This window comes from Mastigoproctus giganteus, chromosome 2, assembly GCF_048544385.1.
Source record: "Mastigoproctus giganteus isolate SK-2022 chromosome 2, ASM4854438v1, whole genome shotgun sequence".
NCBI classification, from domain to species: Eukaryota; Metazoa; Arthropoda; class Arachnida; order Uropygi; family Thelyphonidae; genus Mastigoproctus; species Mastigoproctus giganteus.
The window spans coordinates 50,123,627-50,144,906 of record NC_143576.1 but is presented as its reverse complement, the minus strand read 5'-3'; the positions used below and the strand labels follow the sequence as shown (position 1 = coordinate 50,144,906).

At 40.7% G+C, this 21,280-nt stretch overlaps 1 protein-coding gene across 1 annotated transcript in view; it reads left to right on the top strand.

Moving 5' to 3' along the window:
- The first annotated feature begins 13,692 nt into the window (after nt 1–13,692).
- mr (anaphase promoting complex subunit morula) overlaps nt 13,693–21,280 on the top strand; it is a 596,234-nt gene continuing 588,646 nt past the window's right edge. The window contains exon 1 of the mRNA XM_090388952.1: nt 13,693–13,767. Coding sequence (XP_090245078.1) covers nt 13,693–13,767 — 75 coding nt within the window. The remainder of the gene's footprint in view (nt 13,768–21,280) is intronic.

Sequence of the window (21,280 nt, the reverse complement as noted above, 5' to 3'; positions counted from 1 at the left end):
TAAGAAGAATCTGGATACCCACTGTTTGAGGCAATTTCCACATTTCATAATGAAACAACTGTTATGGGGAATTCACTTACGCAGAGACACAGAGGGTCTGGTCAATTCACACACATACACTCCATGTTTCACTTGAAAAAGTTAGATATCAGCTTGACTAAACATCAAATATATTCCTAGGGTCATCATCCTCAGCAAATATCTCATGCTTCATACTTGTTTCAGAACACAATGTAATCATCTACAAAGATAGAAAAAGAAACTGTCACTCTTATAAAAAGTAAAAAAAGTAAAGTGCAGCCATTATCAACCCACTGCAGGATGGAAGCCTCCTCAACAATTCATGCTGAGGGAAATGGACCATAATCTGCCACGCTGGTCCAGTGCGGGTTGGCAGATAGATCGTATTCAGCAGTCAGGGGTTTGAACCCCGGTCTACTCAAAGAGCGTGTGCTACTGCACTCCCGCTCCTGTCCACTCGGCTACGGAGGCCATCTTATATACTGCTCTTTCTCATTTTTTTCTTTAAAACAAAAGAAACACAATAGCGAGCCTTCTTCTCATAAAGCGCTCTCATTCTCCAGAGTTTTGATCTTAAAATTCATTATCTCAATGCATCTCTAATTAAACCTGCTAAATCAAAACTTTTGTCATTGTTTTGTGGATCCAATCTCGAGGCAAGTGGACCTAACATCCACTGTATTGTTCTCTCTACTGCACTCGGCTGTTCTACTTGATCTGCATTTCTTTGTTCTCCAATAGTTTGATCAGGAGAGTCATCTCTCTCCATCTCTATTTCAATGGTGGTATTACTATGTTCTGTTTCCACTCTTCTAAGGGAAGCTATCTCGGGTACTATCAATTCATTTTGTGATGGAGAAGTAATGATTACCACATGTGGGGCATGAGTCACACAACTGCGACTGTGCAAATTATAACCATGTGACTGGTTGGACATTCAAGCGGTTTCATCTGACTTCACAGACTGCTCTATCTCTGATTGCCTATTCTGATTCTTATTTGGGAGAGACATCAAAGGAATGGACAGTGCAATAGTTGCAGTTCTAGTTGGCTGGGTTATCACTGGTCTGGGGTCTATTGGTGTGATCCAATCACACTGTTCCACTACAGGATCATCAAAGATCCAAGTTACTTTTGGTACTGTTTCTGTACGCGTTTGATCTGGAAGTTCAATATCTTCCGAATCCTCTGTTCTAAGTTTGGGAAAAATTTTCCGATCAACTACCTTTTGTTGATCGGAAAATTATACAGGTGCTGTATTTCACAGTTAACTGGTGAGGTCTGACTGATCATTCGATAAAGACCTGTGCTCAAACGAACCAGTTTCTTTGTAGTACCCACTTTTATCTTAGGAGTAAAAAGATAAACGAGGCTTCCTACATTGGTATTCTTGTCTACAGCTATTGATGCTCTACGTTGTTCTTGCTTTTGCACTGCTTCTTCCAAATGTTGAGAGACAATCTCATAAGTTCTCCGAAAGCGTGCACACATCTGCTCCGAATAATTTTCCAAAGATGTCTAAGAAAGTCTTACTTTGGTTTACCATAGGTCGGAGGGCAACACCAAATCTCTCCCCTGGATCAAAAAGTTGGGTGATTCCTGTGTGGAACTGTGGGTTGCAACATGGCACACAGCAACTGCCACTGGAATCGATACCCCAATCAGATTGAGCATCATTCACTACATGTGACAAACTCGCTGCTAATGTGCGATTCAACGTTCTACTTTAGTATTGCACCGAGGGTGAAAAGAAGAACCTGTGGAGTTGATGGATGTTCCGCTTCTCACACACAAACTTGTTATGGCAAGTGTGTGTGTGTGTGTGTGTGTGTGTGTGTGTGTGTGTGTGTGTGTGTGTGTGTGTGTGTGTGTGTGTGTGTGTGTGTGTGTGTGTGTGTGTGTGTGTGTGTGTTCCGCTTCTCACACACTTGGCATAACAACGAAGACATGAAGGTACTACTTTGGTCTGTGAATTATTAGCATTAGCATTAGCATTAGTAGAGGCATTTGATGCAAGAAAGCAAGCTTATTCAGCATCAGCCAAAAAAAAAAAAAAAAAAAAACCCACTTCCACTTCACCCCTCTGTTCGTTCAAAATACCTGTCCAGCTGAGCCTTAAACTTATTTAGGCTATCAACCTCCACCACAATGGATGGCAGTCTGTTCCACCAACCAACCACCCGCTGGCTAAAGGCAAATTTCAGCACATCTATCCTACATCTGTCTTTCCTCAATTTGAATTTATGCCCTCTCAGGTGATTTTTCTGAGCTAGAGGAAGAATCCCATCAGCATTGAGCATGCTTAAACCATTCAAGGCTTTATACACCTCTATCAGATCACCTCGCTGGTGCCTAGTCTCCAGACACTGTAATTTGCAAAACTTAAGCCTTTCTTCGTAAGAGCACCCCTTTGTTCCATTCACTAATCTTGTTGCCCTTCTCTGTACTCGTTCCAGCAGCTCTACATCCTTCTTGAAATGAGGCCTCCAGACCTGTATACAGTACTCTAGGTGTGGCCTGACCATTGCCTTATACAATGGAATAATCACCTCCTTATCCCTGCTGGAAAAATTCCTGTATATCATTGACAATACTCCATGAGCTACTCTTGCAGCCCGTCTGCACTGCTCAGAGAACTTCATATCTGCCTGCACAATCACCCCCAAGTCCCTTTCATTCTCTACCACTGTCAGTGTAGTACCACAGAGTTGATACGTTGCTCTGGGGTTGCTGTTTCCCATGTGTAGTACTTTACATTTATACTTAGGTATTCCGTTTTGCGACTACATTGTTGATGAAAGCTGTGGCGACTTCATTAGCTTTTTGAGTCTTGAGTGGAATCACTTCAGCGTAATTGGTAAAATTATCCACTGCCATCAATAGATATGTCCTCTCAAAGTCATTGGAAGATGTCCTAGAATGTCCAGGGACACTCCTACCAAAGGAGAGTTTCCCTTAATTTTGTTAAATAAATTTGTACTCATTAAAGTGACATTTGCCCCATTGTCTATGAGAAATTTGGCCTCCATGTTTTGAATGGATCCTGTGATCAATGGTAATTTGGAATCATTCTCTAAAATACCCATGATTTATGTTTTTATGATGGGTAAGGTTTACCAACTCTGGTGAGATTTTGACGAGGTGAAAATGTTCTACAGCATTGAAAGTCCCCTTTATTTTGTTCAGAGACCCGTCTTTGTCAAAAATATCTATCTCTATCTTGCCTCTAACTTCCACTGCCTGCCTGATGTATTGGACTACTTAAAATGAATTAGGCTGAGTTTGGCTCTGATTAAACTCATTCTTAGATACTCTCCTTCTTACTCTTACATAAGAGTTCATATTACTCCTATTTTGATACGTTCTATCTGCGATTCTATCCTGGATTCCATTAAATTTGTGACACTGTTTGTTAGCATAAGACATCCCAATTTTTGGTAATGCAGTATATTCGTGCGTCCGCGGTTCGTACACAGGCGACTGAATGGCAATGGAGCTGGGTGAAAACCACGCATTCTGCCATCAACAAAGCTTCTCCCTCCATGCATTCTACTGTTGTTCTCACGTTTTCGAATGCATGGTTCCTAGCATAGCACGGCGCAATGAAGCGTCTTTCGGAGGGGTCAATGACCTTTGCCCTCAAGGTCATGCCATAATCTCGGAACGCCGTGCTGTGCCGAACACTAGCAATATCTAGAAACCCCATGAGAAAAATTTAGGAAGTACACGTACCTGAGACGTGAGGTCAAAGAAATGTGACATATGCAAGAAGTATCGACCCTCCCGATCATCGTGTAAACAACCGGTATTATGCAGAAGAATCTGCATAGCAGCAAAGCAGCAAATGATCTCCCAGAGGACTCCTACAAGGAACTCAAGGAAGTCGCAATCCTGAACACCTGTAGGATAGTCAGTTATTTCCTCGACCAACAATAACTCACCAGACATTACAAGCACCCTGTGTACTTAGTAGCAGTGTCCGTCACGAATTCGAATCCCCCAATCAGGGAGAAATAACGCCAAAGCATGAAATGGAGCATTCAAATGAATACATACATCAAGCGAGCATGATATGATAATGTACAGATCGCGAGTACATACCAAGAGGTTAGAACGATACCCCGATATTCAGGTCACAAAACAGCGATTAGCAGACCAGAGAAGGACCATCGTCATAAAGAACCTAATAGCTCCTGCCATCGTGGAAAAAATGTGAGCGATCTACTAGAAGGCACAAAGAATATAATCAATATGGAACCAGAAGAGGAACAGCATACAATGGAACCGGAGGAGGAACAGCAAAAAGAAATAAAACCCAGAGTAGCTGAAGTGGAAAGAGACGACGTCATGCTATCCAGAATAGAAGACGAGTGGAAGGAGGCCCTAACGGAATTCGAAGGAATGGACCCCAGAAGAACCCACATGATAACTAAGCATAAGCCAAATAAAATCCTGTGGAGAATAGTAGACCAACTCAATCGGCAAATAATGCCACATTACCTTGACAACAATGGTGCAACGCAGGAGGCTATCCACACAGCCGTATACTGTGCTGCCATAGCACCCACTAGGATTAATGGAAGAGAAACGAGTGACCAGCAGCAGAAGAACCGAAAACAGAAGGAACTACTAGCTTTGGAAAGAAGACTTCAGCAGAAGATAGAAAAATTAAGAGTCAAGATAGGTCAGTTGACCCAGTACCAACAGGGTAATAGAAGTAAGAAATTGATTGGAAAGGTGAAGAGCATCCTTAAGAGAGACAGCGCCCACATCAAACATGAGACCAGAAATTAGAGAATAGGAGAATATTTAGACACACTGAAGCAGAACTTCCTGGCACTCAGCAAGAGACTACACCGATACATAGAGAGCTCCCAGAGGAAAATAAACAACCGAATCTTCGATGAGGACCAAAGAGCCTTCTACAGGAGACTTGGTGGACACGATAAAGCAGGAAACGAACCACCCGAGAAGAAGACGCTCGAAGAGTTCTGGAGAAATATCTGGAGCAGTGAAGTAACACATAACAGCCAAGCACCCTGGATAGAAGTAGAAGGGAATTAAACGAAGGCCATACAAGAGATGAGAGAGTGGGAGATTTGAGAAGAAGAAATAAAAGAGTCGATCAGGAACACCCACAACTGGCGAACCCCGGGAATTGAAAACATCCACAACTACTGGTATAAGAAGCTCACCTGAACACACAAGCACCAAGCAAAACTGTTCACTCGAATGATAAGGCACCCGGAGACAATCCCGAAGTTTCTCAGGAAGCCTAAAGATAAAGACAGAAGAAACCCGAAATACAGGCCAATCACATGCCTCCCAACGATGTACAAGATCCTGACCAGCTTCATAACTAAGAAGATAATCAGACCACTTTGAGAGTCAGAACATAATGGCCGAACAGTAGATAGGATGCAAGCAGAGGAGCAAAGGATGCAAGGAGCAATTAACCATAGATGCCACAGTTATGGAGCAAGACTTCAAGAAGCACCGCAGCCTATACACGACTTACCTCGATTACCCCAAGGCCTTCGACTCAGTACCTCCTAGCTGGCTAATAGAGACCCTGAAGATCTACAAGGTCAATCTGATAGTGACAAACTTCCTAAGAGCAACAATGGCGAAATGGAGTACCACCATTAAGGTCCATAACATCACAATCAGGCCAATCCCCATTAGAAGAGGAATCTTTCAGGGAGATAATCTGAGCCCACTATGGTTCTGTCTAGCACTCAACCCGCTATCTACCATGCTCAACTCTAGCAAGTATGGATATAACCTCAAAGGAGGAAGAAAGAACCTGTACACCCTCACCCACCTGATGTACATGGATGACATCAAGCTCTACGCGGCAACCGAGAAGCAACTCCAGCAACTACTGCAGATCACCGAAGAATTCAGCAAGGACATCAGGATGGAATTTGTCTAGAAAAATGCAAGATCCAAACACTGCAGCAGGGAAATTATCAGTTGGCCGAAACTATCATCAGCTGACTGGTAAAGAGATCGAAGTTATGACAGAAGGAGAAACCTACAAATATGTAAGGATGATGCAGGCTAAGCAGTTGGAACACAAGGAAATCAAGAAGTGCTTGACCGAAAAATATCATCAGGGACTCAGAAGCCTGCTGAAAGCAAAATTGAACGGAGGGAACACAGTTAAAGCCATAAACACCTATGCAGCTCCAGTAATAACATACACATTCGGGGTTATAGATTGGACTAACACCGAGCTAGAAGATATCATGCGAAAGACAAGGACAATGATGACCAGGAGTCACCAACATCACCTGAAGTTAGCAGTGGAGAGAATAACAATACCTCGGAAAGAGGGAGGAAGTGGCCTGATAGCTCCAACAGAAAACAGCGATAGTTAACCTGAAAGATTACTTTGAGAACAACACAGCAGCACTCCAACAGGCCAGAAGGAAGACAGATAAGTGTTATATACCACTCAACCTAAGCGGGGAAACCCCTCCCGCCCAGTCGGTACAAGAAACGAAGTTAGAAAGATGGGCTAAGTAGACACATAGAAGTAGAACCTCCTTGCACTCAGCAAGAGACTACGTCGATACAAAGAGAGCGCCCACAGGAAAATAAACACCCGAATCTTCGATAAGGACCAAAGAAGCATCTACAGGAATCTCAGAGAAGGCGGGAATGAAGGGAACGACCTCCTGAGAAGAAGACGAATGAGGAGTTCTGGGGGAAATATATGGAGTAGAGAAGTAAGACATAACAGCCGAGCCACCTGGATAGAAGTAGAACGCAAGAAAACCAAGGATGTACAAGAAATGAAATGGTGGGAGATTCGGGAAGAAGAAGTAAAACAGATGATCAAGAACTCTCACAACTGGCGAACTCCCGGAACAGATAATGTCCACAACTACTGGTACAAGAACTCACTTGCAAAAACAAGCACCTAGCAGAGCAGTTCACCCGAATGATAAGGCACCCAGAGACAATCCCGAAGTTTCTCCCACAAGGATTCACATGTCTGAAGCCTAAAGATGAAGATACATGAAACCAAGCGAAACGTAGGCTAATCATCTGCCTCCCAGTAATGTACAAGATCCTCACCAGCTGCATAAATAGGAAGATATCAGACCACTTGTAGTGCTAAAACATAACGGCCGAAGAGCAGAAAGGATGCTAGCGGCTGAGAAAAGGATGCAAGGAGCAATTAACCATAGATTCCACGGTTAAGGAGCAAGCCTACATGAAACGCCGCAACATGTATAAACAGGCTACATCGATTACCGCAAGGCCATCGACTCCGTGCATCATAGCTGGCTAATAGAGGCGCTGAACATCTACAAAGTCAATCCGATAGCGGATAAACCTCCTAGGATAAAAGATGGCGAAATGGAGCACCACCATTAAGGTCAAAAACATCACAAACAGGCCAATCCCCATCAGAAGAGGAATCTTTCAGGGAGATACCCTGAGCCCATTTTGGTTTTGTCTAGCACTTAACCCGCTATCTACCATGCTCAACAGTAACAAGTACGGATATAACCTCAAAGAAGGCAAGAAGAACCTGCACACTCTCATCCACCTGATGTACATGAATGACATCAAGGGAACCAAGTAGAGCTTGATGTCATCCCTGTACATCAGGCAGAGGGAGAGGCCTACAAATACTTGGGGAATAATGCAGGCTGAGCAGTTACAGCACAAGGAAATTAAGGCCTGCCAGACCTAAAAATACCATCAGGGACTCAGGAGCCTTCTGAAAGCAAACCTGAACGGAGGGAACACAGTTAAAGCCATAAATGCAGTCTCAGTGCTAACGTACTCATTCGGGGTCATAGATTGGACTAACACCGAGCTGGAGGATATCATGAGAAAGACAAGGACATTGATGACCAAGAGCCACCAACACCACCGATAACTGCCGTGGAGAGACTGACAATTTCCCGGGAAAAAGGAGGAAGGGGCCTGATAGACCTCATTGAGCAACAGAAGACAGCGATTGTTAACCTGAAGGATTACTTCCAGAAACGTACAGCAGCACTCCAGGAGGCCATAAGGAAGATAGACAACCGTATACACTACTCAATCTTCGAGAGTACCCCCCCGAAATCAGGAGGTACAAATGAAACTAGAAAGATGGGCAGAGAAGACACTCCATGGCAGACACTACAATGATCTCCATCACTAAATTGATTTAAATTTAGTAGTATAACATTATTTTGTGATTTTCTGATTAATTTGGTGTATTTATTCTTTACTCGGCCTTGTAATTGCATAAAAGTATCGGTAAAAGTTTCCACGTGTTTCAACTCCGCTAACCGTTCGTAATTTTCCCGCCTTTGTGATACGATATACCGTACTAGATAGCGTTAGTTGAACTTCGTTAGCAGTTAAATTGTACGTTTAAATAAATACATATAACGACTTAGATTACAAACGTAATATAATTAATTTTATTTAACATAATTAATTATACATATAACCACTTAGGTTACGTAACATAAATAATTAGTAAAAACAAATAATTAATACATAACTTGATACGAAAGTTATATAAAGGGATTTCGCAGATAACACTCGTTACTGAAACGTAAATATTCCGTAGATAACACTCGTTACTGAAACATAAATATAGCGTTATAACTGTGTTTGGATACAAGTTTAGGATTTAATTTTGTACAGAAATTGAAATTTTATTGAAAGTAAATCTAAATCATGACTCAAACCAGAGCAGCAAAGCAAAGGGCTCAAGCTAATGGGAATGCTGTGGCCCAGGGGAGAACTGAGGGGGGCAGTTGTCCTCTGAATCACAGCCTTGTAAAATGCACTATTTGCTTGATGTTTGCGGAGCAGTCAAGTATGGGACATGATACTGCCATGGGGGATGTCTTTGTGTGTGTGCGATGCAAGGAGTGTAAGGAGATAAGGCGACAACTCAGCGTTGTTATGGGCCTATATGAGAGCTTGAAGGATAGGGTGGATGCCCTCGAAGGATTACAAGTGAGGGGCCCATCAAGCTCTCAGCTGCCCACACCAATGCCAGAGCTTGCACTTGGTCATCGCGGAACACAGCGGCAACCCCCAAGGCAGAATGCGCTGGTCCCAAAGGAACTAGTAGTTGTTGGTGACTCTATTGTCAGGGAAACGGGAAACATGCTTTGTAAAAAGGATAGGTGGAATAGGACCAGGGTATGTCTGCCAGGGGCAAAAGTTGATGACGTTGTAGAGCGGATATCATCTTTTAAGGGCACAAAAGGTGATATAGTTGTACACGTTGGCACTAATGACATTAAGAGTAGGAGACCGGCGGAATTACTTGACAAGTACAGGTCACTGATGAAAAAAAGCCGTGAATTAGGGTTGAAATTGAAAGTGTCTGCAATTCTGCCCAGACACGATAGGAGGGAGTATATGATGAGAGCCCTGTCAATCAATTCGGCCCTGGAAAGATTGTGCAGGGCTCAAGGGGTAGAATTTTTTTCAGCCTGGTCTGTACTTGTTAACAGGAGAGACTGCTTCTACAGGGATGGGATACACTTAAATAGACAGGGTGCAAGAATGTTTGCTGATGCTATCGAGGCAATGTTAGGTGGGTCGGAAAACTGCTAGATTGGGGGGATACAAGGACTAATAGATTAACAGTAGCCACTGGCAGAGGTGAAAGTGATTCTTGCACTGCTTCTATTGGAATGAGCCGCAGCCTGGAAAATAAGATGCAGGATATTTCAGAGACTGCTGGGAATCATTGGGGTACAAGTAAACACATGGGTTGTGTTAGGGTAGCTAAGAAAAAGAACAGGTGCATGTATACTTGTGTGTACACCAATGCTAGGAGTTTAGTAAATAAATTTGATGAATTTGAGGTATTGCTCAAAACATCAAAGGCAGATATTGTGGGGATTTCAGAGACGTGGTGTCACACAGATATAAGAAATGCAGAACTGGAATTTGGGGAGTACAATGTCTACAGAAAGGATAGACAGGATAGGAAGGGAGGAGGGGTTATGCTATTAGTTAAAAAACACATAAAATCCAAGGAAGTGAAGCCAGTCGACATCGCTGGACAGTGCAGTGTCGAGTCAGTTTGGTGTGACATAAGCATTGGGAGATCAAAATTGAGAGTAGGAGTGTGCTATAGGCCTAATGACTCTGATGAGTATAATAAGAAACTGTTCGGAGAAATAGAGTGGGCCAGTAAATCAGAGAGTCTTATAATGGGGGATTTTAATTTCCCAGATATTGACTGGAATTTGGGGGCTGGTCACTCACACAGTAGCAAGGCTTTTGTGGATTTATTGGATGATTGTTTTCTACATCAGCATGTTCGGGAGGCAACTAGAGGGAGTAATACTCTTGATTTGATTATCAGTAGTGATTCTTCATGCATTAAGAATCTGCAGATAAATGAACCACTTGGTGGCAGTGATCACAGTGTGCTGAAGTGGGAGTTACTCAAAGAGGTAACTACCATTAGGGGTAAAGGGAAGGGGTATTGCTTTCGTAAAGGCGACTACAATGGACTGAGACAGTATTTAAATTCTATACAGTGGGATCAACTGATGATATTGCCAACAGCAAATTCAAAATGGGAAGCATTCAAAGAACTTATTGTGGAAGCTACTAGGCTTTACATACCAACTAAGAAATATTGTTCAAGGTTTAGGCCTAAATGGTTGTCAGATGAACTAATGAGGCATATGGCAGAGAAGAAAAATGCATGGGATACATACAAATTAACACGTGACACGGATGCCTATGATAGATACAAGTTGATCTGTAACCAAGTTACAAAGGAGGTTAGGCAGGCGAAGGCAGATTATGAGAGATCCTTGGCAAGGGATGCGAAGAAAAACAGCAAAGAGTTCTTTACTTATGTAAACTCTAGAAGGAAGGGGATGAATCAGATTGGTCCACTTGAGATCGATGGGTCAACTGTTGATGACCCTGCTCGGGTAGCTAACAAACTAAATGAATATTTTGCATCGACATTCACACATGAGGAGTTATTCAGCGAGGGGAATGCCAGAGGTGTATTCAACTCTAGCAGTAAGCTAGAGAATCTTGTAATAACTGAGAGCAAAGTGGAGGAGAAATTGTTGAAGATAAACACAAGAAAGGCACCTGGGGTGGATGGGATCTATCCAGTTATATTAAAGGAGGCAGCAAAGGAGGTAAGCAAACCCTTAGCCATAATTATGAGAGCTTCCTTGGACTCAGGGGAGGTACCCATTGACTGGAGATGTGCAAATGTGACCCCAATTCACAAAGGGGGATCAAAGGCTGACACAAGTAATTATAGACCTGTGAGTTTAACTTCTGTTCCCGGAAAATTAATGGAGGCACTGGTGAAAGAAGCACTGCAGGATCATCTAGACAAGACTTCAGTTATAGCTAGGACACAGCATGGTTTTGTTAAGGGCCAATTTGATTGGATACTATGATGCAGTCACAAAAGAACTGGATGCAGGGAATAACTTTGATATTATATACTTGGATCTTAGAAAGGCTTTTGATACTGTTGCACATGGAAGACTGCTGCACAAATTGGAGCAGTGTGGCATTGGAGGCAAGTTGCTGCTATGGATAAAGGGGTGGTTGAGGGGGAGAAGACAGAGAGTGGTAATCAATGGACACTGCTCATCGTGGACTAATGTTATTAGTGGAGTCCCTCAGGGTTCAGTATTGGGGCCTTTATTGTTTTCTGTATTTATAAATGATATTGATGATGGTATATCAGGCTTAATGTCCAAGTTTGCAGACGATACGAAGGTTGGCAGGGTTGTCAAGGACACTACTGACACTATGCTGCTGCAACAGGATTTGGAAAGGTTGAGCAGATGGGCTTCGAGGTGGCAAATGAAGTTTAACATTGACAAATGTAAAGTACTACATATGGGAAACAGCAACCCCAGAGCAACGTATCAACTCTGTGGTACTACACTGACAGTGGTAGAGAATGAAAGGGACCTGGGGGTGGTGGTGCAGGCAGATATGAAGTTCTCTGAGCAGTGCAGACGAGCTGCAAGAGTAGCTCATGGTGTATTGTCAATGATATATAGGAATTTTTCTAGCAGGGATAAGGAGGTGATTATTCCCTTGTATAAGGCAATGGTCAGGCCACACCTAGAGTACTGTATACAGGCCTGGAGGCCTCATTTCAGGAAGGATGTAGAGCTGCTGGAACGAGTACAGAGAAGGGCAACTAGATTGGTGAATGGGACAAAGGGGTTCTCTTACGAAGAAAGGCTTAAGTTTTGCAAATTACAGTGTCTGGAAACTAGGCACCAGCGGGGTGATCTGATAGAGGTGTACAAAGCCTTGAATGGTTTGAGCATGCTCAATGCTGATGGGATTCTTCCTCTAGCTCAGAAAAATCACCTGAGAGGGCATAAATTCAAATTGAGGAAAGACAGATGTAGGATAGATGTGCGGAAATTTGCCTTTAGCCAGCGGGTGGTTGGTGGGTGGAACAGACTTCCATCCCTTGTCGTGGAAGTTGATAGCCTAAATAAGTTTAAGGCTCAGCTGGACAGGTATTTCGAACGAACAGAGGGGTGAAGTGGAAGTGGTTATTTTTATTTATTTATGTTACTTTTTTTTTTTTTTTTTTTTTTTTTTGGCTGATGCTGCATAAGCTTGCTTTCTTGCATCAAATGCCTCTACTAATGCTAATGCTAATGCTAAAGAGCACATAGATAAAATTGCTTCCAATGCATGGCTCACGAGCGGGACGCTCTTCCCCGAGACTGAAGAATTCATGCTCGCCATCGAAGACCAGGTAATCAACACCAGGAACTTTAGAAAATACATCGCAAAGGAACCCGGAGTGTCCTATGACACATGTAGAGGATGCCAGCTGGCCTCAGAAACGATCGACCACATCACTGCTGGATGCAAGGTGATCACCCAGACTGAATACACTCATACACACGATTAGGTAGCCAGGATAATACATCAGAAGCTAGGAAGGAAATACCAGTTGGTCGAAGAGCACCCTGGCACCCCAACCTACAATCTGTACTTGGACTGTGTCATAATAACGGATAGGACAATCCCGCACAACAGACCGGGCATAATCCTTGTGGACAAGAAGGAAAAGGCTACCTATCTGATTGACAAACCGGGTACCCAACACTGGCAACATGCAGAAAACCCTGGGGAAAAAATCAGGAAGTACACGAACCTAAGACAGGAGACAAAGAGACGTGGCATATGCAACAAGTAGCGACCATTCCGATCATCGTGTCAACCATAGGTAATGTGCTAAAGACCCTACATAACAGCCAAACAACAATAGGTCTCCCAGCGAACACCTACAAGGAACTCCGGAAAGTCGCAATCCTGAACGCCTGTAGGATAGTCAGAGAGTTCGTCGACCAGCAGTAACAGGAGACATAACAACACCTCCCTGTGTACTTGGTAGCAATACCCGTCACGAGGTGGAACCCCCAATCAGGGAGAAATAATATGAGAGCAACAATAATAATAATAGATTGGGCTACTCGCATTGGTAATTGTGATTTTTTTTTTTTTTATGAATCTTGGTTAAATTTTCCCCACAGGTTGTTTGCTGTTCCCATTCATTCAAATGTTGTAAAGATTTGCATGTAAAGAAAATTTGTGGTTCTAAATTATTACTGAATAGGGATATTTTGATGTAAATATTTGGATTAATATTTGAATGTTTTAATGGCGGATACTTTAGAAACGATTACTGTAGCTTGGAATGTGGTATCTCGAACTTTTTTTCCCTTACGGGGAAAAGTAAGTTTCAGAAATAATGAATTTGTGTACAGCAGTGGGAACTGCTCTTTATCTTAATTAATGTGCAGAACATGAGAAAGGCGAAAATATTTTATGAATGTTATTGTGTGTGGTGCATTAATTATTAGCGAAATGTTATTGGTTAAGTCTTCCGTAATGTTAGATAAATAGAAACTTTGGACTTTCAGAATGACAACAAATAGTATTCTACGTGGTGTTCCCTACGGGGGGCTATTTTGAATAAATTTAAAGGTTTTTAAGTAATGGTCAGGTTTTTTTTTTTAATAATCCGTATAAGCGTGAAAGCAACATCATGCGAAAGACCCTGTACGTATTAACTGTGAAGAAGATGGCCTTGTAAATAAGTGCAGTTCTTTTCAAACCTCTCATTCCTGCTAATTCTGGCCATCATTCCAGCATAGCTTCCCAATTTGTTGCCAACATATGCAAGATGAGGGAAGGTCAGTTTAGAATCAAAGATTAATAGGTATTTTAACTCTGTTGTCAAGGCAGCTGTTGTTTTTTGAGCAGTAGTTTAGAATTTTCTTCTTCCAATTTCCAATTTATTCTTCTAATATTCAGTTTAGCTTTGTGCTAGAGACAACCAGTTGTTTCCTTGCATCATATACTCCCAGGGGCTCACGTCTGGTGAGTATGGGCTTGGCACACCCTGAGCTCGATATCACCATTCTTCTCCTTCTTGGTGATTCCCTTCCATTTTTCTCTTTCTCATTCTCTCTCCCCGGGTAACTTGGGAAAGTTTTTTTGGCTGGTGCAACATAAGCCTCTGGCTTCCATGCACTATGTGGCTAGTAGTAATAATAATAATAAAGTGGCCAGATCCCTTTTATTCCAATGTGGGACATTGATTTTACAACTCCCTCCCCCTAAAAACAATATACACATATATATATTTATTTTTAATTTTTTTAATTTTTGATATATAAAAAAATATTCACATAACAAAATATAAATTGAATACATAAATATTCCATATACGCTTACTTCTTTGAACCAAACTTATAAAATAAAATATCAAACTTAAAAAAAAAAACAAATATAGCCTACTGCATTTGTCTTTATTTCATATATATTTCTTTTATTTCACAAAAATACTATATTATATAGGTATTTCTGTGAAATAGTAATAATAAAAATACATACTACTTTTAACAATAAGAACAATAGAAACTAAATAATATTGAATATATTTTCCACAGAGTGAATTTTTCTTAATTAATAATTCTTCATTATTTGCTATTTCTTTGTAAAATTCTTCACAAGAATTAGCAGAATTGCACTTAACTTGCAGTACTGCATTTGAATTGCTTTCAATGTTTCTATGGTCAGTTGTTTTTTCTGGCATTTCCAACAACATGTTTACTATTGAAAAAACTCTTATGTTGAACCATTAGTTCATGGTAAACATAATGCAAATGATTTGCATTATGTTTGCCATTAAGTATGGAGGCTACATGTCAAATCTCGGACAGTTTGCAATGTGGGGCAGATGACTAAAATCCTGGGACTATCCGGGATGTCTGGTCACTTTAATCATATGTCAATACTACAAATTTGTTACCCAATTCACACACACACTGTTATTCCATAGGCTTGGAATTATGGCTAAGGGTTTGCTTACTTCCTTTGTTGCCTCCTTTAATATAACTGGATAGATTCCATCCACCCCAGGTGCCTTTCTTGTGTTTATCTTCAACAATTTCTCCTCCACTTTACTCTCAGTTATTACAAGATTATCTAGCTTACTGCCATGCTTGAATACACCTCTGGCATTCCCCTCCCTGAATAACTGCTCATGTGAATCTTGATGCAAAATATTCATTTAGTTTGTTAGTTACCTGAGCAGGATCATCAACTGTTGAACCATTGATATCAAGTGGACCAATCTGATTCATCCATTTCCTTCTTGAGTTTACGTAAGTAAAGAACTCTTTGCTGTTTTTCTTTGCCTCCTTTGCCAATGATTTCTCATAATCTGCCTTTGCTTGCCTAATCTCCTTTGTGACTTGGTTACAGACCAGCTTATATCTATCATAGGCTTCTGTGTCACACGTTAATTTATATGTATCCCATGCATTTTTCTTCTTTTTAACATGTCTAATTAGTTCATCTAACATCCATTTAGGCCCAAATCTTACAATGTGGCTACTTTATTAGGCATTAGCAGTAGCTAATGGTAATGCTAATTAAGTGGCCACTCATTGTAAGCATTTAGGCCTAAATGCTTACAATGAGTGGCCACTTTATTAGGTATGCTTATGAAATAGTGAGTGGGTGCTGCTTTACCCCGCAGAACAGCCTGGATTCATCATAACTTGCACTTAATGAATAGATAAAAGCATGCCATAGGGATGCTCATTAATTTGCTTTTCATTTGTCATCAATTTTGCTGGAACCTATTTGCTGGAACATTCTGCATCTTTTATGACAGTATGTCTCTGATATCCCTATAATGTATGCATTTGATGTGTAACACATACTTCATATTCATCAAATTGATTCAGCATGCTCCTGTCAGTGTTGTTGTTATTTGGTTTTTAGAAGCATTAGAAACTAAGGCCATATTGCCCCGGGGATATGTGGTGGTCGTTCCCTGACCTTTATGCATCCTCCGTATTTGGTTGTCACGGGCTCGAACCTTAGTCAAATCAAGAAGAGTGTGCTGTGCACTACTGCTCCTGCCCACATGGCTACGGAGGTGCCCCTGCCAGTGTACATGCACCCTTAATTACTCTAACAGCCTATGTATTTGCCTGTTCAATGAGGACCCTCAACATGCCTTGAAACCCCCACACTTTGCTTTTCATGCTGCTGCATGTTCCTATAGAAGCAGTGCAAGAATCACTTGCATCTCTGGTTGCAGCTGGTGTTAATCTATTAGTCCATCTATCCTCCACAAGCTAGCAGTTTTTTGACTCTACCCAACACTGCCTCAACAGCAAATATTCTTGCAGCAAATATACCAATAACTTAAAAGTATATAGTCACCTGGTTTAATTAACCAGTGATTACTTTAGGCCATGTGCAACTCATGTTTGTTTAAACAATGCTTATGTTTGTTTAAATTTTCTCTGCTAGCATGGAATCTGATAGATGCTATTTTTTAAATTTTTTTCTGTTATATTTTTAAAATCTGGAAATAAAATGAAATGCTCCTCAGTACCTTTCTCATCCAGTATTGTCTAACTGGTTATGCAGTATTTTCTGTTTTCATTTTGATATACTCTAAATTATGAGACATTAAATTTGTTTGGCATTTAACAAATGTAAGGTGAACAAAAGCATCTACCTGTCTAGGCAACTCCCATTCGGTCACATTTTAGCAAAAATTAATACTGAATACTGTAATCACAATCAGTGAGAGCAAATTTAGGTTGAGGATAACCAATAATACTTGTATAGTTATGATAATTATACAATCAAGTTCCTTCTATATCTCAATACGTAATCAAAAACTTTCCATATTTTAATAAATCCTGAAGTAATTGCTACAAAACAAAACTTTTTTTTCTCATCTTTAACCTGCTTATCAGTCTGTACATATGGCCTAAATAGCGAAACCAGAGCAACATTAGAAAATCCATTTGATTTACCCCTTCGTTAACCTCAGAAAAGGATGTCTTAAGAGTTTAATCTATTATAAGTTATCAAGTACGTTCTTGAATATATGTTTGGTTTTGATACTGATTTGAGGTCAGTATCATGATCAAACATCATATATCATTCAAAAAGTGCCAAACAGAAAACAAGTTCATTATATTAACCATAAACTGGATTCTTGCCATAATGGGCACATTGTACCTTTTCCTTTGTTAGTCATTGGCTATGATGCAGTCAATGAAGATTTATATAGTTAATTCATTTTAAATATGAAATTAAGTAAATGAAGCATCTGTTTAAATGACTAACTGACATTGCAAATAATGATATTATAACAGCTGGACCAGCAGTGCAATGGACAAAAGAGTTTTGTGTGTGTTTTTATTACTTTGGATATATGTGAACAAATCCAGACAGTTTTTTTTCCTAACTTGATTCTTCTGACAGAAAAACTGAATTAAGTGATATAAATAAAATGGCAACTAATCAGGAAGAGATTTTGTCAATTAAATGAATTAACCATTTAAATTTAAACCAAAATCATATTTTTGATCTTTATTAACATTCTCTGCAGCATTCTGGGATCCAGTTTTATAAGAAATATCACAGAATCCAACTTGGTGAACAAGTTCTTGTGACTAAAGTGACCTTTTGTGACAATATTGCAAAGACAGATAGTCACCGAAGAAATAAGAAACTTTTAACGAAATGTTTAACTTTATTATGTACATAAAATACCAATAGGTTTGAGTGCTTTATCTTCAAAGAGAATATTTAATGCTTGGCATATACAAGCGACATATTATACTGTTTCTACTTGCATAGCACACACTGTTAGACAAGCCATGTGATAGTTTTAAAACAACAGGCACCGAAGTGTGGTGCCCACCCTGGTCCTACCCAGATAGGAGATGCTTCCCACTATAATCTCTAATACTGTTACCCTGTCTAGTTACACAATATGCAGTTTCAACCCCTGAGATAAGGCCTATCCAAGTCCTTTCATATTACTTATGATTTTTTTTTTAAGTATACTGTCTAGTCTTCCACTGGTCTTTTCATTTCCTTTACTGGGCATTCCAAATCCAACACCTGAGTTTTGGGATGAGGCCAAAAACCATGTTTTAACTATCGAAATGGCCTCTCAGCCTCTTAGTGAAGGATAGAAGAGCCACCCAGCAGGTTTCCAGGTAACTTATGCCGGTTTTGTATAACTGGAGGTCAGTCAAAAATAAAACAACACTGAGCAATCATCATTAAGTTGTCAGTGACTCTATTGGCAAGGAAACAGGAAATATATTGTGGAATAGGACAAGGGTATGTTTACCAAGGCAAGAGCTGATGAAATAATAGAGCAAATATCATCTTTTCAGGGCACAAAAAGGTGATATTGTTGTACGGGTTGCCACCAAGAGTATGAGATTTGTGGTCTTAACAAGTACAGAGCAATGTTGAAAAAAAGTTTTTTTCTTTTTTTTTATGAGAACCCCAAACACGAGAGGTATTAGAACCTATAGTACTTAGTACCGTGCTTGGGTTGGAGGTTGAGAAGACGAAAGAAGATATTTGTTGATATTGGACTTGAACTTCTGTAGATTGTAATTTTCAGGAAATACGTATGAAGGAAGGTTGTTCCAGAAAACGGCAGTTGAATGAATAAATGAGGAAGATGAAAAGTTGGTTCTGTGGGTTTGAAGTTGGACAGTAAATGGATGTTGGCTGGCGGCAGCACGTGTTCGGACTGTTTTGAAAGAGAGAGCAGGCATTATAGAAGCCAATTCAGAAGAACAGTGCCCATGGAAGTATCTGTAGAAGAGGCATGCAGCAGAAACAGTGCGTCTATGAGAAAGTGAGTGGAGTGACTCTGTTAGAGCTGAATCATTAATTAACCTAACTGCCCTCTTCTGAATGGAATCAAGAAGCCTGAGAGCGGTTTTGGGGGCACCACCCCAGATGTCGGAACAATATTCCATGGCAGGGCGGATTTGCGATTTATGCAGAGTGAGCAGCTGTTTGGAAGAAAAGTAACGCCGAGAGCGAAAGAGAAACCAAGTTTTTTAGATGCAGAGGAAGCAATATTTGTAATGTGCTTGTGCCAAGAGAGATTAGAAGTCAGGGTAATCCCCAAAAGAGATATATCATTTTGCCTAGAAATCGGAATGTCACTAAAGATAAGCATAGGAGCAGAAGAATCCTTTTTGCGAGATATAAGACAAGATTGAGTTTTAGAAGGGTTGAAATCAACTAAGTTGTCTTTGCCCCACTGGAGAATTACTTGAAGATCGGCATTTAAGGAATTGGCAGCAGATTTTCGAGAACTTGAAGCTGATTGAGCTGGACAAGGTTTCTCAAAATGGAAAGTTGAATGCAATGTGCTATCATCGGCAAAACTATGGATAGGATTTCCAGTCAATGGAAGAAGGTCATTGATATACAAGAGGAAAAGAGTGGGGGAAAGAACTGAACCTTGGGGGACACCGGCATTAGTGGAGAAGTTAGAAGACAGAGAGCCATCTACCATCACCCTCAGTGAGCGATCAGAGAGAAAACTGGATAACCAATTACTAAAAACAGTTGGCAAACCATAAGATGGAACTTTGTTTAGAAGACCTTTATGCCAAACACGATCAAAAGCCTTTGAGATGTCAAGAGCAACTACTTGTGTTTCACCAAACCTTTCCATTGAATTAGTCCATAAATGGGTAACATAAGCCAGAATATCACCAGTGGATCGACACTGACGGAATCCATACTGGCGATCGTAGATCAGATGGAAGGTTTCTAGGTAGTTTAAGAGTTGGCGGTTAATTGATTTCTCCATTACTTTAGAAAGAGTAGAAGTAATTGCAATGGGACAATAATTGGATGGGAGGGATTTGTCACCCTTTTTTAGGAACTGGCTGGATATGAGCAAATTTCCAAGCAGAAGGAAAAACACCTTTGGAATAAGAAAGTGAAAAAAGGTGGCAAAAAATAGGAGTAAGTTCAGGAGCACAGGTTTTGAGAACAAGTGGAGAAATACCATCAGGACCTGGAGCTTTCTTAGCATCAAGATTCATCAAAATCCTTCTGATATCCTTTTGACGGAAGACCACAGTTGGCATTGAATGGAGCGTGTTAGGAATGGTGGGAGGTGTTTTACCAAGATCATTAATACATGAGCTGGAAGAAAAATGGGATGCTAGCAGGTCAGCTTTATCCTTGGCTGAAGTGACAACAGAACCATCTGGTTTGGACAGAGGTGGGAGCAGAGATAGGCAAAAGTTGCGGCCAATAGCTTTGGCAAGAGACCAGAATGCTCGGCTACCATTAGGGCAAGAAGCAAGTTTTCTACTCTTAGCCTGTTCAAACTCTAGTTGGGACTGATTAATAACTGCTTTACAATTGTTGCGAGCTTTGGTGTAGGCAGAAAATGAAACTGAAGAATTAGCAAGAAGCCAGTTACGATATGCAACATCCTTCTCTTGGACAGCCTTAGCACATTTATTGGAAAACCAAGGTTTAGATAAAGGACGAGATTTTAAAGTGGAGTGTGGGATAAAGGATTCCATTCCTGCAAGAATAATTTCACTGACACGATCTGAGCAAACGTTGACATCAGAAGTTTTGAAACAGTAATCAGACCAAGGAAAAGAAGAAAAGAAGTCTCGCAGGTCATCCCATTTTGCATTCTTGTAATGCCAAACAATACGAGGTTGGGAATAGCCATGAGATAAAGGTTCCATTGGAGAAGAGACAATCACCATAGTTGTGATCTGAAGTGCCTAAAGGACCTCTCACTTCAACCTTGTACTTAGAAGGGTTGTTTGTGAGAAAAAGATCAAGCGTATTGGCTGTATGATTAGGATTGTCCGGTATTCTTGTAGGTAAATGAACAATCTGTGCTAGGTCA